Below are 27,660 nucleotides of genomic sequence, written 5' to 3'. Positions count from 1 at the left end.
GTAAGAGGGCTCCTGAATACCTGTCAGGTAAAACACTCCCTGCAGTCAGCCCCTTAGCTTAGAAATCTCTGGAATCCTCTCAGTCCGCCGCGCCTCGCGGCCCTGGGGAACATCGCCTCAGCCGGTCACCTGGCTGGGGCTGCACCCCGGCCCTCGCGCCCGTACCCGCCTCCGCCCCCAGTGCCCCGCCCCCAGTCACCCAAACCCTCCGCGCTGCTTTCTCCGGGCTCGCAGAAGCCGGCAATGCGCACCCTCGGGTCAAGTGACGTGGCCACTCACGTGACATGGCGGGAGTGACGTCATCACCGCGCGCGGCCGCCGGGACCGCGCCGGAGCCTCCGGGTCGGGGCGGCGGCGCTTGGGTTCTTCCCGGGCTGCCCGCTTGCCCCGCGCCCAGCCCACGGGCCGGAGCGCAGGTGAGTGGCCCGGGGGCGTCGGCCGACGCCCTGCCCTGCCGCCCCTCCCACCGTCGTCCCCTCCGGGCGGGGAGGAGTCTCCTGGCGTGCAGCGCCCCGACCTCCGCCTGCAGGCTGTCGGGTAGCACAGCATCGCTCCTCGCCCGCCGGGAAGGCGGCCCCTCCGCAATCCGACGCCGCCCCAGGCCAGCCGCTCCACCGGGAGGCTCGCGGGAGCCCTGGGCCAGGTCACCTCGGGGCGGAGGGCGGAGGTCGAGAACCCCGGGAGGGAGACCGAGCCGCGTTGGGGTCGCGTTGGTTTGACAGGCCGAGCCAGGTCATATAACCCCCCGAGAAGGTCTTCACCGTAAAGGGGAGGGGGGTCTGTGCAGACCTTTCTCACATCTCCAGAGTTGAAACTAAGTTGACTTAGGGAAAATCTTTTTGAAAATCATCTTAGGCTTTGATGAATCACCTTTTCTGTAAAATGGGTCTTGCGGAGTGGTTGGAGCGCTCATAGAATAATACCCTAACTATAAGCAGGGGTAGATGAGAATTTAGGATCTCGTTTTTCCTATTCATATGAAATTATGGTTGTGAGTTGTGGACTCTTGAAAACCGTAGATTGATTTTATTTTCTTGCATCCTTTCAGAAAGTTTTGGATTCCACATAAGACAGACTCTCTTAATAACCACCCCATTTCATTCCCCAGAAATTTTCCTGGAAGCAAATAAACAACAACAACAAAAATAGTGTGACTAAAGCCTGTCAACAACCACGAAAGTACTTCTTACATTGATTCTTTTTTATATGTAACCTATTGATATTACTGAGTTCATTTAATTGATGCATACAGGTGAACTTTACAAGTGACTGGCTATGGCCGTGAAATTAATAGTAGAGTTTTGATAGGTTTCTATCCTAGTAAGTCTCTCTCTCTCAGTATAGAAGAATTACTGCAAATATTGATTTGTTAATGCTGATTGATGTTTACTAATAGAGTAGGGAGACCCTTCTATAGAAGAGCTTCAGTAGCTTAAGAGAAAGTTCATAAATAAGCTTGCATGGTTTCCATTATTCAGTATAGGTATTGGGTCCTCATTTGAAGTTTCACTTTAAGAAGAAATCCAGATATAGTTGGAAGTCATCATAAATAATTATTAGTGTGCTTCTTTAGAAAAAAAGTTTATTTTTACTGATACTGGCCTTTATTGCCCTAGGTTGAATACGCAGTTTTTCTTTTCTTGTGTTTTATTACTAACCATTTATTATACACTTGCTAGGAGAGAAAAAAATATATAAAACAGGGTCCCCACCCTCTAAATATTTACCTACTTAATCTACTTAAGGATTAGAGTTATATTAAAAATAGCGATGTCACACCATTAAGAAATTTTATCTTCTCATTTTATCATGTGAGACAGCAGCCTTGTGAAGACAGGCAGGAAATGTATAGTCTCTTTCTACTTACAGTACAGTTGCATACTGATTACAACAAATGTCCAGTGGTTTGGGCACTCAATGATAATGGAATTCAGAGGAAGAAGAGATCATTTTTACTCGGGATAGTTAGTGGCTAGATTGTGTTGGTAATACCAGGAATAGGAGTGCTTCCTACTTGTGGATGTTTGAGTCCGATGGAGCCTCCTTAATTTGTAAAGCTAACTGAATATATTTAGTTTCTCCAGTCCTTCAGATATGCTCATTGTTTTTTTTTTGTTTGTTTGTTTTTTCTCTCTTGTACCTGCAGAATCCAAGGATCCCTTTCATTCTCTCTCCATATTGCCTGATGGGAGGCATTATGGCCCCCAAAGACATAATGACAAATACTCATGCTAAATCCATCCTCAATTCCATGAACTCCCTCAGGAAGAGCAATACCCTCTGTGATGTGACACTGAGAGTGGAACAGAAAGACTTCCCTGCCCATCGGATTGTGTTGGCTGCCTGCAGCGATTACTTCTGTGCCATGTTCACCAGTGAGGTAAGTGGTGAGTCATCTCCTCACAAGTGAAACCTCACACATGTCACTTCACAGTTGTCTCATTTCACTGAATAAAATAGTAGAAGTTTGACGTAGTGGTGAATTTCTATAGTATGGTGTTAAATGGGCCGACTCTGGATAAGATCTGCCACTTGACTGTGCCTTAGTTTTCTCATCTCTGAATGAGGGATAATAGTAATACACAATAGCATACGGTTACTGTTACAATTACTTGAGAAAATTACATATGACGTGCTTAGAACAATGTCTAGCATGCAGTAAAACAAATACCAGCTATTGGATTTTACTTACTGTTTTTTCCATTTAAATTTATTTATTTATTTATTTTTGGCTGCGTTGGGTCTTCGTTTCTGCGCGAGGGCTTTCTCCAGTTGTGGCGAGCGGGGGCCACTCTTCATCGCGGTGCGCGGGCCTCTCACTATCGCGGCCTCTCTTGTTGCAGAGCACAGGCTCCAGACATGCAGGCTCAGTAGTTGTGGCTCATGGGCCCAGTTGCTCTGCGGCTTGTGGGATCCTCCCAGACCAGGGCTCGAACCCGCGTCCCCTGCATTGGCAGGCAGATTCTCAACCACTGCGCCACCAGGGAAGCCCTACTCACTGTTTTTTAAATGTGTTTTCCTTCTTCTAAAGTTTAATCTTTTAAAGTGAATACTGGGGAAGAGGGAGGGGGAAGGAAAGAGGAGTGAGCCTCAGTCCGCATCCCATTCCTTCTAACAATGTGTGGAGAAAATCAGTCTTCATTCTACCAGTGAAGGCTTTAGAGTAATTGCAAATGAGAGGGAGAGGGCTTAGTGCCTGACTCTGTGGGTGTGTGAAGTATCACCTAGAAAAATATGCTGGCTCTGGAGCACAAGCCTTTAACAAGGGAATTAGAAACAGGTTGGCTTGGCAAGGGAAGAGGTTCTGCTCTCAAAGTATTAGGAAAAAGACTGCCTTAGTAATTGCCTGGCAAGACAGCTAAGATGTGAAGGAGGCTGCTGGGTGAATCGTGAGGGACTCAGCTGAGCAGAGGGGAGCACTGCAGACCTCAGCTCCCAGTATCTCAAGTCTGATTTTTAAATTTTAAATAAATTGTCTTCATTTCTTTTTAAGCTTGAATGGTGAGTACACCACTGTTGATCATATCGTTTATCTCTACTTATATGTATGGCTGACATATTTCATTACAGTGACACTTTCTAAAAAATCCTCTCAACCGCCAGTGTTTTATCAGTGCGGGTGTTGCTGCTGACCTGAGTGGGAGAGATCGTGTCATGAAAATGTCAGTAACTGCCTTTTATGGGCAGATGCTGTGTTAGGTGATTGTCGCATCCCACTCACCCCAGGGGTAGTTGTTACCGTCTCATTTTACAAATGAAGAAATAAGGTCTCAGGTGTTAAATGCCTTATAGCTTGTAAATGGTAGAGGGTATTTAACCCTAAATTAACTTAGCTAGATTCTAACTTTGATGTTCTAATTGTAAAGCCAGAGTCATGTGTGATGCCGAACCAGTGCTCAGTCACATGGCTGGTAGGGAGAACACAGAAGCCTGACACGTCGCCCCAGCAGATCCAGGCTTTTTTTTTTTTTTTAATTTTATTTATTTATTTTTGGCTGAGTTGGGTCTTCGTTGCTGCACGCGGGCTTTCTCTAGTTGCAGCGAGCGGGGGGCTACTCTTCGTTGCGGTGTGCGGGCTTCTCATTGCAGTGACTTCTCTTGTCACTGAGCATGGGCTCTAGGTGCGCGAGCTTCAGTAGTTGCAGCACTTGGGCTCAATAGTTGTAGCTTGCGGGCTCTAGAGCGCAGACTCAGTAGTTGTGCCTCGTGGGCTCTAGAGCGCAGGCTCAGTAGTTGTGATGCACGGGCTTAGTTGCTCCGCGGCATGTGGGATCTTCCCAGACCGGGGCTCGAACCCGTGTCCCCTGCATTAACAGGCGGATTCTTAACCAGTGCGCCACCAGGGAAGCCCCAGGCTAATTTTAAAGTGACCCTGTGCAGGGCGACATTACAGACCCTGTCCTGTACAGTACCCCAAGGAGCACCAGAAGCAGTGGTATTTATTTAACTGGGCGAGTATCACGGCTGCCAGCAGGAAGCACTGAGGACTCGGACTGCTGGCTGCTCACCACACGTTGTGCGTCCTGTCTTCACTCTTTCTCTGCATGTTCAGGAATTAGCGTGGAGTTCTGTAAAAGAACTCTCTTTTATTTTTTTCTCACCAGTGATTATTTTATAGTCTTTCTTTAAAAACTGACATGAGGCAAGAAAGTGTCAAATGGTCTTGTCTTTTTCAACTGAAGTATAATTAACCTACAACACTATGTTTGAGTTGCACAACATAGTAATTCATTATTTCTATACAATATAAAATGATCAGCGCAACAAACCTAGTTACCGTCTGTCACTGTTCAAATGTATTACAGTATCATTCACTTTATTCCTCATGCTGTACGTGTCATCTCTGTGACTCATTTATTTTGTAATTGGAAGTTCGTACCTCTTAATCTCCCTCATCTATTTAACTCATCCTCCTATCCCCTTGAGTTTTTTTTTTTTAATTGAAGTATAGTTTATTTACAACATTGTGTTAGTTTCACATGTACGGCAAACTAATTCAATTATACATGTGTGTTGTATATTCTTTTTCAGATTCTTTTGCATTATAGGTTATTGCAACATATTGAATATAGTTCCCTGTGCTATACAGTGGGTCCTTGTTGTTTACCTATTTTATATATAGTAGTGTGTATCTGTTAATCCCAAACTGCTAATTTTCCCTCTCCCCCACTTTGGTAACCATATATTTGTTTCCTATATCTGTGAGTCTATTTCTGTTTTGTAAATAAGTTCATTTGTATCACTTTTTAAGACTCCTTACGGAAGTAATGTCATATGGTATTTGTCTTTCTCTGTCTGATTTACCTCACTTACTATGAGAATCTCTAGGCCCATCCATGTTGCTGCAAATGGCACAATTGTTATTACTATTTTATGGCTGAGTAATATTCCATTGTGTGTGTCTGTGTGTATACATATATACACACACACACACATATATGTATACACACCACATCTTCTTTATCCTTTCATCTGTTGATGGACACTTAGGTTTCTTACATGTCTTGGTTATTATAAATAGTGCTGCTATGAACATTGGGGTGCATGTAGCTTTTCAAATTAAAGTTTTCATCTTTTCTGGATATATGCCCAGGAGTATGATAACTCTATTTATAATGATAACTCTATTTTTAGTTTTTTAAGAACCTCCATACTGTTCTGCATACCCTTGCATTGAAGTTGTTTAAAGGAGTGGTTCCAGAGACGTGGATTTTTTTTCTTTTTTTTAACATCTTTATTGGAGTATAATTGCTTCACAGTGGTGTGTTAGTTTCTGCTTTATAACAAAGTGAATCAGCTATACGTATACAAATATCCCCATATCCCCTCCCTCGTGCCTCTCCCTCCCCCCCTCCCTATCCCACCCCTCTAGGTGGTCACAAAGCACCGAGCTGATCTCCCTGTGCTATGCGGCTGCTTCCCACTAGCTATCTGTTTTACATTTGGTAGTGTATATACGTCCATGCCACTCTCTCACTTCGTCCCAGCTTACCCTTCCCCCTCCCCGTGTTCTCAGGTCCATTCTCTACGTCTGCGTCTGCGTCTTTATTCCTGTCCTGCCCCTAGGTTCTTCAGAACCTTTTTTTTTTTTTTTTTAAATTCCATATATATGCGTTAGCATACGGTATTTCTTTTTCTCTTTCTGACTTCACTCTGTATGACAGACTCTAGGTCCATCCACCTCACTACAAATAACTCTTATTTCGTTTCTTTTTATGGCCGAGTAATATTACATTGTATATATGTGTCACATCTTCTTTATCCATTCATCTGTTGATGGACACTTAGGTTGCTTCCATGTCCTGGCTATTGTAAATAGAGCTGCAGTGAACATTGTGGTACATGACTCTTTTTGAATTATGGTTTTCTCAGGGTATATGCCCAGTAGTGGGATTGCTGGGTCGTATGGTAGTTCTATTTTTAGTTTTTTAAGGAACCTCCATACTGTTCTCTATAGTGACTGTATCAATTTACATTCCCAGCAACAGTGCAAGAGGGTTCCCTTTTCTCCACACCCTCTCCAGCATTTATAGTTTGTAGATTTTTTGACGATGGCCGTTCTGACTGGTGTGAGACGATATCTCATTGTAGTTTTGATTTGAATTTCTCTAATGATTAGTGATGTTGAGCATCCTTTCACGTGTTTGTTGGCAATCTGTATATCTTCTTTGGAGAAATGTCTGTTTAGGTCTTCTGCCCATTTTTGGATTGGGTTGTTCGTTTTTTTTGATATTGAGCTGCATGAGCTGCTTGTAAATTTTGGAGGTTAATCCTTCGTCAGTTGCTTCATTTGCAAATATTTTCTCCCATTCTGAGCGTTGTCTTTTCATCTTATTTATGGTTTCCTTTGCTGTGCAAAAGCTTTTAAGTTTCATTAGGTCCCATTTGTTTATTTTTTTTTTTTAATTTTCATTTCTCTAGGAGGTGGGAGAGACCTGGATTTTAGGTTCAGTTCTCTTAGTAATTCTGTGTGAACCCTGGTGACCATCTAACCTCACTAGGTTGTCTGTAGAACAGAGTGATTGAACTTGATGGCTTGTTCGTTCTCTTCCATCCCTAAATTGCTCCTTAAATGTGGTGCAACTGAAAGAGCACAGGGTGAGGCAGGAGGCCTGGCTTTGATCTGTCGCTTATTACTTGAGGCCTTGGTTAAGTCACATAACTTCTCTGAACCTTAGATCCTTTATGTCTTAAAGGGCAGTAATATCAGACCTAACTGCCTTACCAGGTTGCTGTGAGAATCAGATGAAATAATAGTAAATGAGAGGCACCCTGAAAAATTGTAAAGCAAATATTAATGTGAAATACTACAGTTGCTCTAAGTTATTACATAGTGATCTCATTTACATATTTAAGCTATTTGGCTAATGGGAATATAGTTTATTGACTAAGAAATTCCTGGCATAAAGGTACTCATGTTTCTGTTTGTAAATACTTATGCTGTGTTAAATGTTAGTAAAATGTTTTTCCACAATAATGTACTGGTGACTTTTTGTATTGTTAGGGATTTATTTTGTTCTTGGCTTTGGTAGAGAATACTTTCTGATTATTATTCTGGGCTGATGATAAAGATTTAGTTCATAATGGACGTGCACTGGGATTTTGTAAGTAATTGGAATTTCTAAACTAAGGTTACAATCTAGTAAAATTTTTGTAAGGTAATCAGTTTTCAGATAGTTGACTATCCTGTAAAAGTGAAGATTTCTACCCTTAGCTAAACCATTTTCTATGATTATCTGGCCTCAACTATATTCATAACTCCAAGGATATAGTCTAGATTAAATGTACCACCAGTAATTTGGTAATCCCAAAAGAGAGTCAACCCAGTATTTGAAGAAGTATCAAACAACCCTGTTGTCTTCAGTGGTACAGCAGAAGCCCTCTCAAGATGACCTGCGTGTAGTCTAGGGACAGATAGGACAGTGCTGGCTCATCCTGGAGGGTCTGGAGCTGGAACTCCTGGGGCATCTACAAGCATGAAATCTCAGCGAAGTTTGTATTTCATCTTAAAAGCTCAGGGACACTAGTGGCATGCTCATGGCAACTTTTGGTTCTATTTGGTGTTACGTCTGTATTTGTTTTAATATGAAAGCAGCATTTAAAGTTATTCACAAGTAAAATTAATATTCCAGGAAGGTGTCACCTCTGTATCTTCTTGGGTTACACATAGCTCCCCCCATTTGAAAAGCTACAAATATATGCCGTGTTTGCTTTGTACAAATCAAACAAAATAGTCGATCTTTTTTTTTTTAGATCTTTCAGCACATAGACAAAAATAGGATTTGAATTCCCAAAGCATGAAATTTCTAACCTGATTCTTAGGCGTTGAGCCAGGGTTCCTCCGATATTCAGTTAATATTGTTAATGTCCCTTGAAGCTCTTGTATATGAGACTCTGCCTTAATCTTGTGGAATTATAACCACCATGATTTCATACCCTTTGAACTTTCAGCTTTCAGAGAAGGGGAAACCGTATGTAGATATCCAGGGTTTAACTGCCTCGACCATGGAAATCCTGTTGGACTTTGTGTACACGGAGACCGTGCACGTGACGGTGGAGAATGTCCAGGAACTGCTCCCTGCAGCCTGCCTGCTTCAGCTGAAAGGTACAGGTGCTAAAGTTGTTCGTGCCACAGTGACTCTGGAGATGTTTAAAATTCGTGATGTAAACTTAATCGTGAAAATTAAGGAGGCAGACTGTGGGCCTCATGTTTACTGCCCATGGCACACAAGTTGAGATTTCAAGTGCGGTATAGAGTAGCCTCCAAATGTGAGTCTTTGGCTCTTTGGAAGAGAGCATTTACTTTTTGTTTTTAAAAAAGTGGAGGGGGGGATAATAGATGCCTTTCCTTCCATGTTATGTGCACAACAGTCCTGCAGGGAAACACAGAAAACTGATAAGCGTCGTTCCCTCCGTGGAAGGGAACTAGATGGCCAGGTGGGTCGGGAGGCTGGGGGTACTATTCACATAAACCCTTCTGTACCTTTAATTTGTTGAATCATGTAAATTATCTATTAAAAATTTAAACTGACACACAAAAATGAAAGTGTAAAGTTTTCACAGGATTGGAGATGGTCCCCCTTCCAATTCCCAACCTGTCTGTCCTCACCTCCAGTTCTGTTTCTGTTATTTTCAGTTTTTGATACATGATTGAAACAGTGTGAAGTTTTTGCATTAGTGCACAGCTCTAACATTAATTTTATACTCTGAGCTTTTCAGTTAGACAAATATGAGATTGTTATCAGTATCTCCTATTTTTCCTTCACCGGAGTCTTTGAGTACGTCTTCATGTGGAGTAGAAATTAGGTACACTATGCTAAATTAAGTTGATTTTATAGCTTGATTCCCAAGAGTTTTATAGGCATGTTTGTTTAATTGTGGTGGTGTCCATACAAGCAATTCGTCTTGCTGTACTTGTTCTAATGCAGCAGCAGATATTTGTAAAGTCCTTGCGGAAGGCCACACAGCACATAAGACAAAAATAGGATTTGAATTCCCAAAGCATAAAATTTCTAACCTGATTCTTAGGTGTTGAGCCAGGGTTCCTCTGATACAACATGGAGATGTTGTGATCCAAGAATATAGGCCCATCTACCTGGCCGAGTGTCCTCAAGGACTCACTGTTTTTGTCTGTCCTAGGCGTGAAGCAAGCCTGCTGCGAGTTCTTGGAAAGCCAGCTGGACCCTTCTAACTGCCTGGGTATCAGGGACTTTGCGGAAACTCACAACTGTGTTGATCTGATGCAAGCAGCTGAGGTTTTTAGCCAGAAGCATTTTCCTGAAGTGGTGCAGCATGAAGAATTCATTCTTCTCAGTCAAGGAGAGGTGGAAAAGCTCATCAAGTGTGATGAGATCCAGGTACAGACTTGGCTTGGCATTAGCTCTCTTCAGGACTGGGCCAGAAGACCAGAAAGCAAGGTGGAGTTGTTATACTTCTGTAGCAGGGTCCATATTAAGCTCTGAGGTTTCATTAAATGTCCCTGAAATTACGTGCCAAACGTATTTGCCTATTTATGGGAGTTCGCTACCTCCCTCAATGAAATTTGTGATCCCAGTGGTTAAGAATCACTATTAAACAGTATGGAATAAGCATTTTAAAACATTTACCAAGAATGTCTTCCCGTATAGCCATCGCCATGCCAGGTGCTGGGGAGCCAAGAGTGCATAAGAGACAGTCTTGTGTCCAGAGAAGTCACAGTGTAGTAGTGGCGACAAACAGGAAGACCAAAATGACGACTGAGTGTCAGGAGAATAATGAGCCTGTTCAAGGGGAGGAAGTTCCATAGAGGAGAGAAGAAAACCTTCCGGATTTAAACGAGATCGTAAAGGGGGCGGATCAGAACGGACGGGGCAGCAGGTTGGAGATGGTGAGCCGGAGGCAGCTCATCAGCGCCCATCAGCGCCTGTGGGAGTAGAAGGCCCTGCGGACCGGGCGTTGACGCCGTAGGGTCCCGCCTCCGTGTGCCGGAGCGCCCAGGGGCACGGCCCAGCGGGGAGCGAGCCTTCGTCCTCCGCAGGGTGGGGGGGGCGTTGCGTGTGGATCTGTAGTTAGGCTGGGAGCTGCAGTGAGTGCAGCGGGGGCTGTACGTGTCGCCGCAGCCAGGCATTCCTCTCCAGCGCTCCAGCCCTCTGGTTAGGAGCTTCTGGAAGACCCCTAGCAGAGCCAAGTGCTGGGGAGGAGTCTACCTGTTGGGTTTGTTTTCCCCAGTGAGGAGACATTCGATTCTCTAAGGAGGCTAAGAGTTCTTTTATTTTTTTTTTTCCTCTCTCACTCTCCTGAGATAATAATGAGAAACGACTTTAAACGTTTACTTATTTATTTATTTGGCTGTGCCGGGTCTTAGTTGCGGCATGCAGGCTCTATCTAGTTCCCTGACCAGGGATCGAACCCGGGCCCCTACATTGGGAGCACAGAGTCTTAATCGTTGGACTGCTGGGGAAGTCCAGCATTTGTAAATCTTGTTCAGTTCTCAGAACTGTGTCCATTTTTCAGAGGAGGAAACTGGCGCTGTGATTAGTCATCACCCTCACCCAGCTAGGAGGGGCAGGACTTGCACCGCCCATCTGCATCCACAGTCTGCTCTCTTCACCACGGAGCTGTGAGCTGTGTTTCTATTTGACCAGATCTGGAAGTAGTCACAGCAACCATTTATTTTAGAACAGTGGAGACTGGGGGATAAAACCAGATGGAACAGGGAGGGCAAACAACTGACCTCTGCAGAAGCCAGGATGAACTCTTTTGTACAGTCTTCCTTAAGTGTCCAGCGAGACTGGCCTTTGCTTTTTTTCAGCAAATGACATTTTTTGTCTTTCATATACCAGCCAGAAACAGGAACCAGATGTCTGGCCCCGGGGCTAACGCTTCCTCTGGACCATGTAAAACAATAGTACTTGAAACAATGGAGGCAGCGTGTCACATTGTTTAAAACAACAGGGGCTTCAGGGTCACACTGGGGTTTGGGCTTGGCTGTGTGACGCGTGTCCCCTAACCCCTGACCTTCAGATCCCTCTCCCATAAAATATAGATACTAGTCGTACTTACTACGTAGGGCTGTTCGGAGCATTAAATAAGAATGTCAGTGCCTGATACATAAACGAAGTCTCTGAGAAAATTTATTATGGAGAATATTTTCTCCATAGTGAAGCATTAGTGTTGGGGGCTTTTCTTCCCAGTTTAGCTGTTTCTCTGCAATTCTAGTTTATTCTGTCCTCAGTAAGATAAAGGATCTCTGCTCATGATTGAAAAACCCCATTTTAAATGGATATATCTACATTAAACCTAGAACGTGTCAGAGTCTAGCACGCAGCTGTTCAGAACTATTAGCCTGTCCTCCTTGCCTTTAACCAAAGTTTATTGAAAAAGCCATGACTGCCCTCCAGCACCCTCACCTGCATGTAATCCGTGAGTGGGCTGGGTTAGTTCGACCTCCCATAAAGTAGGTCACACAGATTCTGTCATCACTGCCGTAGGCTAAGCATCACCTTTTGCCTGATGGACCAGAGTAGCTTCTAACTGGCCTCCCAGCTCTTAGCCCTTCTAAACCGCCCTCCCGCGGCTCTCGGAGAAATCTTTACCAGACGTCAGTGGGGCCCAACACTGGCCTACCTGAAGCCTGTTAACGGTTTAGAGTGAAATCCAGTCTCCTGATGCTCTGTTTACTTCTCCAGCTTGATCTTTCTCATCCCCTCCCTCATTCATTCTGCCACACCAGCCTCTGTCGTTTCCCAGGCTGTCCAATAGAAAGTCCTGTGAAGATGGAAAGGACCTGTGTCTGTGCTGTCCAGTTCACTGGCCACTAGCTACAGGTGGCTGTTGAGCACTTGAAATGTGGCCAGTGTGACTGAGAAGCTGAATTTTTTTTGGCCACGTTCATTGCTATTAAGGACAGACTTTGGGGGTTTTGGGGGGTTTTTCAGCCGCACCACACGGCTTTCGGGATCTTAGTTCCCCGACCGGGGATTGAACCTGTGCTCCCTTCAATGGAAGCGCGGAGTCCTAACCACTGGACCGCCAGGGAATTCCCGAAGCTGAATTTTTAATTTAACTTCATTTTAATTAATGTAGATGTAAATAGCACACGTGGCTCACGGCTACTGTGTTGGAAAGTGCAGTTGTAGGGCTTTTCCAAGTGCTTTCTGTCTGCCCCGAGGCTACTGCTAACTGCTACTCTTCCATCAGGTTTAAACCTGTTGCTCCTGCAGGGAGGCATTCCCTGTCCCATCAGCCTAATGAAATCTCATGTATTCTGTCTCATAGCCCCTGTACTTTTCCTATGTGGTACATAATGACAGAGTGGGATTGTTCGTTTTTCTGATTTAACAATTATCTCCCCACTTAAGAGGAAGGTTCATGTCTGATTTCACCGTTGTATAATTACCCTCCACAATTCCTGGCACTAGTAGGTGTTTGGTAAATCCATCAAATGAATGAACATTCTGAAACATTTTCTGTATTTTCAATTCTTGAGAGAAGTCCACAGAGTGATGTCTTTGTCTGGGCACTGTCACACTCTGAAAGTTATCTCAGAACAGACACACTCTAGGGGCTGATGGAGGGACACAGGCCTAGTCCTCAGGTGTCAGTTTCAGGGAGGTACTAGGTGTTACTGTACCTTATGCTTGTCCAGGGACGTAATGTAGGTTTTCTAGGGTGTGTCTTATCCAGTCTGTCATATGTAGCTTAGACCTAAGTTCCCCAAATGATTAATTATATGTGTCATCTCAAATAGCACGGTGCCTAATACAGAGTAGTTGCTCAAATACTAATTGACAGTGCTTTGAAGACCCTGCACTCTTTACGATGCCTTAAGGGAAGTTCCTGCTCACAGCCTTGGCTGAGGGGTCCGAGAGTGAGCATGGAGGTCCTTAGACAACACCTATGAATATAAGTTATTTTAGGAGCCAGTTTCGGGGGCTTCCCTGGTGGCTCAGCGGTTAAGAATCTGGCTGCCAATGCAGGGGACACGGGTTCGACCCCTGGTCCGGGAAGATCCCACATGCCGCGGAGCAGCTAATCCCGTGCGCCACAACTACTGAGCCTGAGCTCTAGGTCCCGCGAGCCACAACTACTGAGCCCGTGTGCCGCAACAACTGAAGCCCGTGTGCCTAGAGCCCGTGCTCCGCAACAAGAGAAGCCACCGCGATGAGAAGCCCACGCACCGCAACGAAGCCTAGCTCCCGCTCGCCACAACTAGAAAAGGCCCGCGTGCAGCAACGAAGACCCAACGCAGCCAAAAATAAAAATAAACAAAATAAATTAAAAAAAAAAAAGAGCCAGTTTCGAATAGGGCAGCAGATTCCCCCTTCCCCTGCTGAAGTTTCAGAAATAACCAGAAAAAAATTCAGGAATGGGGAAAATTCTGAATTAAAAGCCGATTTGTGACTGATGGTCTATTAGGGACTCTCTCTCTTAGGTTTTTTTCACCCGATTTGACTATAACTCTCTTCATGATCTCAGCAAGTTGTGTCTGAAACGATTGTTTTCCCAAGAGCCTGCTTATTTCTGGGAGATGGGAAATAACGGTGGCGGGAATGGGGCGGGAAGGGAAGGGAAGGGAAGCAAGGTTACAGAGCAGCCCCACCATGTGGTCACGCACTCGCAGGTGGATTCTGAAGAGCCCGTCTTCGAGGCCGTCATCAACTGGGTGAAGCACGCCAGGGAGGGGCGGGAAGAGTCTCTGCCGGACCTGCTGCAGTACGTCCGTATGCCCCTGCTGACGCCCAGGTACATCACAGATGTCATAGATGCCGAGGTGAGCCACACAGGACCCAGGGCTGTGGGCATCTCTTGTAGCTTCGTGTCGTGAACCCAGAACTGGTCACCTCAGAGGAGGCACGAGCGTCCTGGGAAGCATGTCCCAGGGGGCCTGGGGCGGGGAGTCTGCAGGCGGTCGCTTGGCCGGTCAGTCTCCTGGCAGAAATGAAAGTCTATGGCTTAATTTAATTTTGTGCTTTGTTGTCTTTTCATTTTACGTGCTCCTCGGTGTTTTGCATAAGCAACATTGGATGATAAGTTTTGTCCCCTTCTCTGTTAAACAGCAATTGTTCCAAATTGCCTTGGAAAAGGTGCTTTGCTTACCTAGTCTCTATTTTTGACTTCTGGTGAGGCCAGCATGAAAGGAGTTTGATGCATTTATTGGGTTGGCCAAAAGGTTCCTTCAGTTTTTAAGTAAAAATAAAAGACACATTTTTCATTTTCACCAAGAACTTTATTGAAAGACGTATTCACCGTTTTTTTCCACTACCTTCTGTCCTTTTTCAGGCAACTTCATAACTCCATCTTCCCAAAACTTTTTATCTTTTTGAGCAAAGAACTGTTCCAGGTGCATTTTACAGTATTCCAGGGAATTGGAATTTTTTCCATTAAGAGAATTTTGTAAAGATCAAAATAAGTGGAGATCCGAAGGTACCATGTCTGGCAGGTGAAACAGAACTTCCCAGCCAAGCTGTAACAGTTTCTGCCTGGTCATCAAAGAAAAATGCAGCCTTGCGTTATCCTGATGGAAGATTACACGTTTTCTGTTGACTAATTCTGGATGCTTTTCGTTGAGTGCTGCTTTCAGTTGGTCTAACTGGGAGCAGTACTTGATGAAATTAATCATTTCATTTTCCGGAAGGAGCTCAAAATAGAGGACTCCCTTCCAATCCCACCATATACACAACATCACCTTCTTTGGATGAAGACCGGCCTTTGGTGTGGTTGATGGTGGTTCATTTCACTTGCCCCACGATCTCTTCCGTTCCACATTGTTGTACACTATCCACTTTTCTTCGTCAGTCATAATTTAAAAATGGAACATTTTTGTTACCTTTCAGTAGAGAATCGCTTGCGGTAATATGGTCAAGAAGGTTTTTTTCCACTTAATACTGAACCCAGACATCAAAGCAATTAACCAAGCTGGTGCAAATGATTTTCAATGCTTGATTTGGACCTTTTGAGTACGTCGGCTGTCTCCCGCGTGGTATAACGTTGATTTTCGCAATGAATGTCTCGATTTGATCACTATCAACTGGTCTGCAAGACCGTGGAACATTGTCCAGTGAGAAATCTCCAGCACGAAACTTCGCAAACCACTTTTGACACATTTGATTAGTCACAGCACCTTCTCCATACACTACACAAATCTTTTTCTGCGTTTCAGTTGCATTTTTAACCTTTCTTGAAATAATAAAGCATGATATGCCAAGAATGTTGCTTTTTTCTTCCATCTTCAGTATTAAAATGGCTACAGAAAAATTCAACGATTTTGATAAGTATTTTTTAATGCACACCGATATGACAGCTGTCACAATACAATCTAAAAAAATTGTTTCGAAGGAAGTTAAAGTCAGCTAAGTGCTACTAGAGCCAGCTTAGGAAAAAACCGAACGAACTTTTTGGTCAACCCAATAATATCAACTTGGATCATATCGTGTTTGTTTATAAGTGTTTCTCCAGCCTGAGATCTCGGTGGTGCGTTTTCTGACCTTCACCATGTGCATTACCTGGAGGCTACCCTGGGGGCCGCTGATTTGTAATGTGTAGGTGAGGCCCTGAGGGCGTGTGTGCTCCTGCTTCTGGCCCAACCCTGGTCTCTTTGGAAGTTAATTACAGACACAGCTTTGCAGTCGTTCGCATTAGAAAAGATGCCGGTGATTAGTGTCACATCTCAAATTCTTTGCCTCCTGTTTGTAATTTCTTCCTTATAGTCCACTCACATACCCCTCACATACCTTTGAATCATGTAACGTCTATTCAAAAAATCTTTTTTTAATCATTCCGGAAACCCGTAGCATAATTATTACCATCAGCCCTCCTGGAACCACAGGGCTTTGGAAACTGGTTTTCTGTGTTAAGAATTTAATTCTTTATATGTGCCATTTATGCTTTTATTAGAGGTGGTCCTGCAGCTCACTGTCCTACCTGCTGTATTTCAGCCTTTCATCCGCTGTAGTTTACAGTGCAGGGACCTCGTTGATGAAGCAAAGAAGTTTCATCTGAGGCCTGAGCTGCGCAGTCAGATGCAGGGACCCAGGACAAGGGCGCGTCTAGGTAAGCTGGCATCTTGTATTAATTGTGTCAACTTGTACAAGTCCCTTTACCACCCTGAGCTTTCTTTCCTATAAACCAAGGATATCTTCCCTTCTATTTCACATAACTCTTTGGAGGATTACATGAGATAAAGTGTGTGAAACCACTTCATAAATTGTCAAGTATCATGCAACATAAGTTATCACTGTATTTCAGTATATTTGGAGCCTGTGAATTAGAAATATCTCAAATGTCATGTAGTGAGTAAGTGGTCTGCTTCCCCCACCTCTGCCCTTCTCCACGTGAAGAGAAAAGAGGAAGGGGAAGCAGCAGCGTGGTGACCTGCAGAGGAGTCCCGGGTGGTCAGAGGCAATGGCATGCGGTGGTCAAGGGCCTGGACTCAAGCCAGACTGTGGGTTGGGTGCAGGTCCCCATTTACCACTTGCCAGGTGTTCGGCAGGAAACTCAGCCTCTCTATGTCAGTTGCATCATCTGTAAAATGGGGGCCATCATAGCTCCTCCCTTGAAGGTTGTCGTGAAGAGCAAGTGAAAGGCTGAGAACGGCTCTCGGCACTCGTGAGTGCTGTGCACGGAGGCTGTCATGTCGGCAGACAGACCTGGGTTCAGATCCCAGCCCAGCCAGTGACTGGCTGGTTGTGAGCCTGGGCAGGGTGTCCACTTGTCTGAGCCGACGCTTCCGCCTCTGAAATGAGGACACTAATGTCTTATCACACATTAGTTGTTGTGGTTGTTGTGGAGGCCCAATGACATCACGCATGTAAGATGCCTGACATTGCAGCTGGCACGTAATCTGTGCTCAAATGTTACGTCACTTCCATTTCACTGTCCCAGGATCCTAGATACTGTATGTAGTAACAGCATTTCACAGGTTATAAATTACTCTGTGTATATGGGGTGGTATCTCGTTTTTATCACTTCCTATTTTTGCTCTTATCTGACTGTGGACTCATGTGTGCTAAGGTGTTAATTGATAATTAAGCCTTTCATTGATAGATTTAAGTAGAATGATGATTTATCTCATTTTTTAATGGCATAAGTAGTACATATCTGTAGAAGTTTTAGAAATACAGAGGAGCAAAAAATAAATAAATGAGTCATCCATAATTCCACCACCCAGAGATACTACTTTTTGTTATTGTTGTTTTTAAAGGGATGCTGTTCTGTTAATTCCTGGGAGATGACAAAATGTGATCTGTATTGCTTGTTATATACAGAGATATGTAATCAACGCAAGATAAATGGAAAAAATACAAAAGGAAAATTTTTTAAAAAGATTGAAGGACTAAGTGAAAAATCATGAAAATATTAGAAGAAATTATACGAAAATTATTTGTATAACTTCTGGGTGGGAGCCTTTTTTTCTATTTTTAATTGTGGTAAAATATACATAACATAAAATTTACCATCTTCTCCATTTTAAGTGTACAGATCAGCAGTGTTAAATACATTCACACGGTTGTACAAGCCATGTCCAGAACTCTTCTCATCTTACAAAACTGGGATTCTGTATCCATGAGAGAGCAACCTCCCTTCTCTCTACTCCCCTTTTTTAACTAAAACAGAAAAACCTAGAACTATTCAAGGTTACTGGACTGCATCAGTTTTTTGGGGTTTTTTGTTTTTTTAAAATTGATGGCAAAAGACGTAAAGTCAAAAGACGGGGACTGGGAGAAAATATACTCAATATGTATGACAAAAGGTTAACATTTCTACGTAAAAAGAACCCATATGTATCAACAAGAAAAAGAGCAGTGACCCCACAGAAGCCGGCCTGGGAGGCGCACAGGTAGCACACAGAGGAGGACGCGTGAGGGAACACCATGCGCTTAAAAGATGCTCCACTAGGAGGTCTGGAACCACAGATTAGAACAAGGTAGTCACTAGAGTTTAAAACGGGCACACCCTGTGTGTCCCACCTCCGGGAACCTGTACTGTAGAAACAGTGTGTCAGTACAGAAATAAGCACATATGAGGAAAGATACATGCATAGGAACGTTTACTATAAATTGCTAATATCCAGAAAAAAATGAATACCACCTGAATGCCAAGTAAAGGGGGATTAATGGTTGACTGAATTATAGCACAGCTGTACCATGGAATGTCACGAAACTGTTAAAAGCATTGAGTCAGATACACGTAAGATTAATTGTGTACACTGAGTGGGGGAAAAGAAAGAGGCAAAAGCTCCTATATATGTGCGTTTGCCTGAGCATAAACAAACGATATGTATACAGGATAAACACTAAACCTTTAATAAAGTGAGATTGCGGGGGAATATTAACTACTAGTGTTTTGTTTATATACCTCCGTGTTATTACCATAAGCTTACAGAGAAGATAACAAATATATATTCTGGAAGTACCAGGTAAGCCAGTGATGTAGAGGAAAGAATCTGGCACTAGGAGATAAGACATCTCGCTTACTTTGATTTTTCACTCCCGGTTCTGTTACTCTGCTAACGTGCTGTTTGAACTTCGACAAGTCCTTCAGCTTCTCTGGATTACCATTTCTTCTTCGGCATATGAAAGGAGTTAAATTCAGCCACTAGAGTTCTTTCCAATACAGAAGATGTGTTTCTTTCTTGTAGAGCCAGAAGTGTCCCAACCAGTACATAATTGCTTGTTAAATCGAACTAAGTCCAATGAAAATTTGTGTGAACCACCAAACCCAGAAGGTTCTTTAGAGTGCATTTCCTGCTTTTCTTTGAACAGGCAGCAGAAAGCTCCTGCTTGCTCAGAGAACTTGCTTATTGTCCTGACCTTGAGGGATTAGAATATGATTCTACACGCCCTCATAGTTTTGAGGTCATTTTTTCAAAAGTTCTAGGAAGGAAATAATGAAACTGTTCCCTACCAGATTCTTAATTTAGCATCTCCACGTTAGTACCTTAGAAGTAAATTGTTCCAGCCATCCTGTCCTCTCTGCCCGTCTCTATTCATAGAGGTTGCTAAGTCAGTTACCAGGATGATGGCTCTTTGCATACAGCATAAGGAAATTAAATATACAGCTGAGGAAAAACAGCATGCCAAATAATGTGTGGGGATTTTGTTTTAATTGTTAATCTTACCCATTACTCTCTCATAAAAGATGTAATAGAAATTGTAGTTCCTACTTTGTCACTGGCTTCTTTTCTGAGCACATGGAAATGTCGGTCCCTGAACCTGTTCTTAGCAGTCCTGCAGCCTGTCTGCACTTTCCTCCAACAAAACACCCCAGCGCACACACGTTCCCCTCCTCCCCCCCCAAAAAAAATAGTGACTGGCACTGTTGGGACGCCTTGGTGTGAGTAATGCGCCTTTTCACACTGCTCTTATCAGGTGTTTAGACACATTTTCCTCATCATAAAGATAAGAATCTAACTTGGCAAGTGCCCCATTCCTTGGCAGAGAACAAACAGGCTTCCTTCTGGTCAGCCCTTTCCCTGGCTTTTTCTCACATTAGTAAGTCTGCTGGAGTAGTGGTCCCAGCTGAGGGTCCAAAAACAGTGAAACCCTAGGAGTTCCTCTGAGGGAGGAAGACTTTCTAGGCACAAAGCAATAGAAGAAGTTGCAAAAGGAAAGGCCAGTGTACTTGACTAAATGAAAACCATGTACAACATTGTAAGACAAATCAGGAAAATAAATCTGCTGCAGCCACAGCAAAAGGTTAAAGTCGTTTGCAGGCAAAGAGCTCATAAAAATGCATGCAAGAAAGAAACACTAGAGACTTGAGTGTACGGCTCATAGAAGGGGAGTCCTGCTAAATATAAGGGGCGAGATTCGGCCGAAGTAGTTATAAAGTCTTAGCAGTGATAAGGCAAGAATTAAGACAATAAATACAATTTTTTGCCTACCAAAGTATCAAAGAATAAAAAAACAATACCAGTGCTACTGAGAGTAGAATGGATTGGCACCTTTAGAGTGTTGGTGGGGATGGAATTTGTTTCAACCTCAGTATCTTATACAGATCAAAAGATTTCTTTAAGGTTCATGTTCTTCACTAGGCAGTCCTCCCATTACTGTGTTAAGAAAATGACTGGGAAAAGTTTCATATTCAAGGATGTTTATCATAGGATTATATGTGATTATTTATAACCCCAAATCATGAACTCCTGAAATGCCTAAGAATATTAAAATCATATATTAAAGGATTTTGTTAATATTTTGAGAAAATGAAATAAAACAGGACGCACTACAATATGGTCCCATTTATGTTTTATAAATATTTAGAAACAAAACTGGAAGGAAATAATCTTATGTTTTGCTGTGTCTTTGTATTGTGGAATTATAGCTAAATTTTTTTCATAACACTTTCTTTTTAAGCTTTTTAACACTGATAATGTATTTTATATATTATATGTTTTATAATCACAAGACATAAAATTCTTAAATCTTTTTAACCAAAGGGTGGGTAACATGTGAGTGAGGATGACAGTCATACTAGCCCTTGAGTTATTTTTTAAACTTTTTAAAAGAAAATCAATTTTGTGCTAGAAAAAGCTACACAGGCTAAACAGACATCAGGATTGACTAAAATTACATGTTTTCAGTGTTAAAACACTGGCCCTCTCATCCTTATCAAAAGCTCTGTTGGCACTGACATGAACTCCGGCTGCAGTGGGGAAGTTAACCACTTAAACTCACGTGGCAGGCAGTCTTTCAAAACACAGGATCTTTCAGGGAAAGTAATGAAAAGAGGCCTTCCTTGCAGAGAGGTTCGGACACCCCAGCCTCTAGTGATCTAGGAGCCCCAGGGTTCAGAGCCATAAATCACTGAGCGACTCACGCTGACACCTTGTCCACGTTCCTCTGTGGATGCAGGGTTACCAGGAGGTTTACTGAGAAACTTGCAGCCAACGGGAGTGCTACTGGTCCTCCAGATTTTGAAATTAAAGCTGAAAATCAATGGAATTTTTTTTAATGTGCGAAGCATAGAAAATCCCCTCGGTTGTTGTGGGTGCTTTCGGGACTCATCGCTGTCTCACCTCCTCTGCTCAGGTCAGGGGGAGAAAGGGGCAGATGGCGGGGAAGTGCTGCCAACGCAGGCCCTGGCCTCCCCCAGCTTGGAGGGATTTCAGAAATAAAATCTGCATCATACAAAAGGGCCCTTTGTTCAAATGCCTTGTTTTCTAAAAGGAGATGGCTGCTCACCTTGGAGAAGGGGCCACGTACTTTATTTGGCAAGTTCACAGACAGGTGCCCTCTCAGAGGGGGAGGTTAAAGTCCATGCTTTATGTGTGGGTTTAAGAAAAATTTCAAACGTATAAAAACAGAATAATATAAGGATTTCCCCCATACCTATTGTCTAGTTTCAACAGTTATCAACTCATAGCCTACGTATTTTGAAGCAAATCCCAGACAGGATAAAATTCCATCCATATATATTATGCTTTCGTGTGTATCTCTAAAAGATAAGAAACACACAACCAAGTATTTATCTTCATCAGATATCAAGTACACATACACACTTCCTCAGTTTTCCCGTAATTGATTTTTCTTTGTTTTTGACACTTCAGTTGCTCCAATCAGGATCCAGACAAGGCCCACACATTGCACTGAGTTCATAGCACTCTTTCGTCTCATTTATTTTATTTTGAAACTATTTTTTTCACATATTTTTGTTGGGCTTTAATTAATTTATTTATTTTGGGCTGCATTGGGTCTTCGTTGCTGCGCGTGAGCTTTCTCTAGTTGCGGCGAGCTGGGGCTAGTCTTCGTTGTGGTGCGTGGGCTTCTCATTGTGGTGGCTTCTCTTGTTGTGGAGCCCGTGCTGTAGGCGCACAGGCTTCAGTAGTTGTGGCGTGTGGGCTCAGTAGTTGTGGCTCGCAGGCTCTAGAGCGCAGGATCGGTAGCTGTGGCGCACAGGCTTAGTTGCTCCGTGGCATGTGGGATCTTCCTGGACCAGGGATTGAACCCGTGTCCCTGCATTGGTAGGCAGATTCTTAACCACTGTGCCACCAGGGAAGTCCTCTTTAGTCTCTTTTAATCCATAGTTTTTTCCCTCCTGCTTTGGTTTTCCTTTGCAATTTATCTGTTAAAGAAACCTGTAGAATTTCCCACAGTCTAGATTCTGCAGTCTAGATTCTGTTGACTGCATCCAAGTAGTCTCATTTAGCACATTCTTCTGTCCCCTGTATCTCCTGTAAACTGGTGGTTAGACTAGACGCTTGATAAGAATCAAGATTCAGCCTCAATTTTTCGGCAAGAATACTTCGTAAGTGATGGTGGCGTGCTTCCTGCTGAGTGTTGTGAAGCGTATGTGAGCATTTCCCTGATGGTCATAGCAGCTGTGGGTGACTGTCACAGCCGTGACTTCATTAGGGGCTTGTCTGTATTTCTTATCAGTTTAAAGGCACTGCATTTGCTCTTTCAAGTCCAGGTCAACAAAATGCCCTCCTGGTGACTGAATTTCCCTAAATGCTCCCGCTAAGTGTTCTCTCCAGTAGAACAATACACGGGGGACTTCCTCAAAAGAAATATTATCAGAATAAGATTATCCAAATAAGTCCTTAGGGGAAAGGGGACGATATAAAAGCTATCAAAATGTCTTGTTTGGGAAAATAGTAGAGAAAAAGACTCCCTTTTAAAAGCCTAGTCTTATGATTACCTGGCAGTTTTGATGAATTAGCAGGGAATGTGGTCGTATAGTTGGCTAATTTGGAAAAATAAAAGTCATGGAAAAGATTTTTTTAATCTATCATTTGGTTCCTAAGCCACAACTCTCAACTTTTTGGGGACAAGGTTAGGAGAGCATTCTTTGCCGTTGCAAAAAATCTCCCCTTTTGAGTTTTACAGGGTGAGAAGGGCAGATAGAGCCCCTCCAGCCTCCAGCCTGCACTTGGGGCCCGTTGTGAAATCAGCCAAGTTGTCTAGATGGGTTGAAATGGTGTAGGGTGTGTTCACGCTTGCCTTCCGGAGTTTTAATGTTGTCCAGAAATTTAAATTTCAGAGATTCGGGTTCTCAGGAAGAAATAATTTCCTGTTAGGCAGCCGTATGATGAATCTCCTACTTCAGGTGGCTTCTCTGCGCTGCAGAGAACAAGGTATCCTAGCCCCGTTTCTCCTTCTCCTTCCCTGGGAGGAGTTACCCAGCAGCGATGGGGAAGTGACCTCTCTCCTTCTCCCTTGTCCTCAGGAGCCAACGAAGTGCTTCTGGTGGTTGGGGGCTTCGGAAGCCAGCAGTCTCCCATCGACGTGGTAGAGAAGTATGACCCCAAGACTCAGGAGTGGAGCTTTTTGCCAGTAAGTAGTGGTGGAACCAAGCCTGGGGAAAGAGCTTAAATGCAGTCCCTGGCTCCGGATCGTAACTAGTCCAGCCCTTGGACTAGAAGAGCCTGGTAACAGCATCATGATCCTTACGGCATTAGTTACAGTAGTTAGTTACTGACTAATGAGACATCAGAAATATTAATGACCCTGTATCACGTTACACTCAGCTGGCCGCCACCATTCCCGCGCCTTCCCGAGCTGCCTGTGCAACTCCCAGGGCGCTCCCCTCGTGCCCTGTTGACCTGCACACTGTGTTAAACTGTGCTAAGCTGAACTGGCGTCCAGCGGAACTTGGAAGTTTGTATCTCTCTCCTTCGGCGTGTCTGTTTCAGTGCTGAATGAACAGTAGTAATTCTGAGAAAACTTGTAAATCTTTTGATCATTTCTCCTAACTTTTTGGGTCTTTGGGTCCTGGCCCTTAGATAGCATGGTGGTAATCACTTTCTACTTTATGGAAGGATACCGGTCTTTAGCCCAGTGCCTTATGGAATAGAAAGGAATCGGATACTGGATAACAGAAGGACATTAGGTCCTTTGGAAGCCTTGGAAGGAGGCAAATGTAGAGAAGGCTTTAACCTGTAAGAGCATCACAACAAGCAAGAGGTTTTCATCCAGACAGCAGATGAACCTCTGCTCAGAAGGCTTCACAGTGACAGGTGAAGCAGCAGAGGTGCATAGATAAAAACAGGAAGGACAGCAGAAGGGGAGGCCTAAGACTGGCATGACTGAAATGACAGAGGTACCTCCTCTCTCCTGAATCCTAGAGCATCACTCGGAAGAGACGCTATGTAGCCTCAGTGTCCCTTCACGACCGGATCTATGTGATTGGCGGCTACGATGGCCGTTCCCGCCTCAGCTCAGTGGAGTGTCTAGACTACACAGCAGACGAAGATGGGGTCTGGTATTCTGTGGCCCCTATGAATGTCCGACGAGGCCTGGCTGGAGCCACCACCTTAGGAGGTAGGCTGGTGCACAGGGCAGTGTTTGCATTTCGGGGTGGCTGGATCGGGGTTCATACCTCTCTATGAAATGTGGAGGCTACTGGTGAGATCAGATATGCCTTTCTGCTTTCAGAAATACTCATGGGTGTTTCAACGCTGACAACAGAGTTGGTAAATCAAGTTCCAGTGTGCTGAGTGGGGAATTGGCACTAGTTGTTAGTTTTGCAAATTCCCATCTAGTCTTGGAATGTTTCTGAAGATTCCATCTTACCCCATTCTTTTTACATGTCTCGATTGTGCTGTCCTCTTTAAAAAGGACTTAATTGACTTATCCCTTAAAAAAACACTTGTTTTTGCCCCCAAACATTGGAAAGAGTCGTGGGAGATTTGTAGAGAAAAGAGTTATTAGAAGCCTCTCGTTCTCTAACAGCTGTGACTTGTTCATTCTGAGCAGATATGATCTATGTCTCTGGGGGCTTTGACGGAAGCAGGCGTCACACCAGTATGGAGCGGTATGACCCAAACATCGACCAGTGGAGCATGCTGGGAGACATGCAGACGGCCCGGGAAGGCGCAGGCCTCGTGGTGGCCAGCGGGGTCATCTACTGCCTAGGTGTGCGGGCTGGGACGCGGGGAGAACTGATGGGCGGCAGCCTCGGGGTGGGATCCTTTTTACCAGAATGAAGTTCGTAGACGTCCTTCCACTAAAACCCCGGTCTGTCGCAGTATATTTTTCATTAACTGGGATTCTCCTTTTCATGGAAGCAGAAAATAGGGTACTGTCAGATTTCTTTTTGGATTATTGGAACCCTTGAGGGAGAACTGGAACTAAAAGACTTAGTTGAACCACTCGAGAAAGGCAGAATGGGAATGGGCATGAGGACTTACCATTCTTTCTGGAGTGGTCTCTGCTTTGTCTTTCAGGAGGATATGATGGCTTGAATATCTTAAATTCAGTTGAGAAATATGATCCCCATACAGGACACTGGACTAATGTCACACCGATGGCCACCAAGCGCTCTGGTAAGACCAGTCAGATCTTGGGGGGCAACAGATGGAGCTGTCCAAACCTTGTATGTGCAGTGAGGGTGCAGCCACAGGCCAGGCATCGGACCAGGGCTGCAGCCCCGTTTTCCCTGGAGACAGAGGGAAACATGAGTCAGGTCCGTTCTCCTCCAGCCTGTTGTCTCTAAATACAGTGAGACTAAAGGCAGCCTAAACCTTGACTGGGGTACAATTTGAGGGCGAAGGCTTCCTGTCTTACTCGTTTTTTGCATCTGGGCCCCTCCCTGCATCTTAGCAGCCAGTCCAGCTCTGTGCACGTGGTGCACACTGCCTGAGGGAATGTGCGTGTGCGGCGAAGGGGCTCCCTGAGCCCCCAGGCTGGGGCACAGTAAGCAGAGCGCCCTTCCTCTGGGCAAGATGTGCTCCAGAGCCAGTCACAACCCCTTTCCTCCCTTTATTGCCTTCTTTTTTCCACTTCCTTCTTTTCTCCTGATAAGGGTTGGGCCGTGAATTAACAAAGGTGAAGATGACAGCCAGTTCAAGAGGGTTTACAGGCGGGTAACCTGTGCTGGACTAGATTCTTCCAGGCCTGTCTGGCCCCATCCCCATCCCTCGGCCATTCGGGAATTCAGCTAGCCGTCAGTGACAGTGTTCTGTTTCTAGAAGTCAGATCCTGAGCTTAGCAGATTCATTTGCTGTACCTTTTCTTCCCCAGGTGCAGGAGTAGCCCTGCTGAATGACCATATTTATGTGGTGGGGGGATTCGATGGTACAGCCCACCTTTCTTCTGTCGAAGCATACAACATTCGCACCGATTCCTGGACAACCGTCACTAGCATGACCACCCCGCGATGCTACGTCGGGGCCACGGTGCTTCGGGGGAGACTTTATGCGATTGCAGGGTGAGGGTTAAACCAGGCATCCAGGGCGGTGTGATCCGAGCCGCATCTGGGGTGGAGATGGGGTTTGGTTCGGGAGGGAGACGGCTTGTTTGGGAGGGGGCCTGTGTGGGAGGGGGCCGTGTGGCTGCAGAGCTCAGTCCCGCCTCTTTCCCCTCAGCTACGACGGGAACTCCCTGCTGAGCAGCATCGAGTGCTACGACCCCATCATCGACAGCTGGGAGGTCGTGACCTCCATGGGAACTCAGCGCTGCGACGCTGGCGTGTGTGTTCTCCGCGAGAAGTGACCGGTCCGAGAGACAGTTTGCAGGGAACCAAGGATCCTTTCCAGAATGTCTGTTTCTCACTGTGTGCACAGAGCGATTACAGGCACCAGTGCCGCGATGATTGTGCTTATTTGACGCCCCTCGCGCTGGTGGTTGTCCCCGAGGAGGGTGGGCAGCAGACCCTCAAGGGAGGAGACTGCACACTGAGTGGGTGTGAGAGGCCAGAGCGCCTCTCCTCCCGGCCGCGGGGGCACTTTCTCCTCGTTTCTGACTCAGCGTGCGCTTGGGAGAATATACATTTAAGTTGTGCCTCGCGTGTTGCAGAGAATTAAGGTGAGTATGGGCGCCGGGGTGTGGGCAGTATCCAGCCTCGATGATTGGAAGGATACCAACTCTTGTTTTACAACAATAAATATCTTTCTAGTCTACAGGTAGCAGGGGCAACACAGTTCCGTTCTGGAGGAAAACAGAGGGAAGAGCCCCGTCAAAACTTTGGGGGGACAGGGTTGGCGTCAGACCTGGGTGTAGAGTGTGGGAAGGGAGCTGGACGTGGTGGAATGTGAGTGAACCTGCGACAGCTGGAAGGCTGAGGAGGGAGTGTTATTTGAGGGTCTCTCCTTGGCCCCCTGGCATTTCTGGGCCCTGGGGACTGAGAGAGTGACAGAGCCAGCACATGTTAGGTGAGCAGAGGTGGAGAAGTGGGCCTTCAGTGGGCCAGGGATAAGCCAGAAGTTCCTGTGATTTCACAGTAGTCCTCCCTGCTGTGAAGGTC

General features: G+C 44.7%; 1 protein-coding gene across 1 annotated transcript; it reads left to right on the top strand.

Moving 5' to 3' along the window:
* Positions 1–322: 322 nt before the first annotated feature.
* KLHL12 (kelch like family member 12) lies at positions 323–27,006 on the top strand. The gene is made up of 12 exons (XM_079698352.1): positions 323–416; positions 2,147–2,380; positions 8,452–8,605; positions 9,640–9,857; positions 14,102–14,251; positions 16,416–16,530; positions 23,644–23,750; positions 24,542–24,737; positions 25,173–25,331; positions 25,643–25,741; positions 26,439–26,625; positions 26,783–27,006. The coding sequence occupies exons 2-12, from the start codon at positions 2,186–2,188 to the stop codon at positions 26,907–26,909; spliced, it is 1,707 nt and encodes a 568-aa protein (XP_079554478.1). The 5' UTR covers positions 323–416; positions 2,147–2,185; the 3' UTR covers positions 26,910–27,006.
* The last annotated feature ends 654 nt before the right edge of the window (positions 27,007–27,660 follow it).

This window comes from Hyperoodon ampullatus (assembly GCF_949752795.1).
Source record: "Hyperoodon ampullatus genome assembly, chromosome: 2".
Classification (NCBI taxonomy): Eukaryota; Metazoa; Chordata; class Mammalia; order Artiodactyla; family Ziphiidae; genus Hyperoodon; species Hyperoodon ampullatus.
The sequence above is the reverse complement of the archived record's forward strand: the minus strand, read 5'-3'. Positions and strand labels throughout refer to the sequence as shown.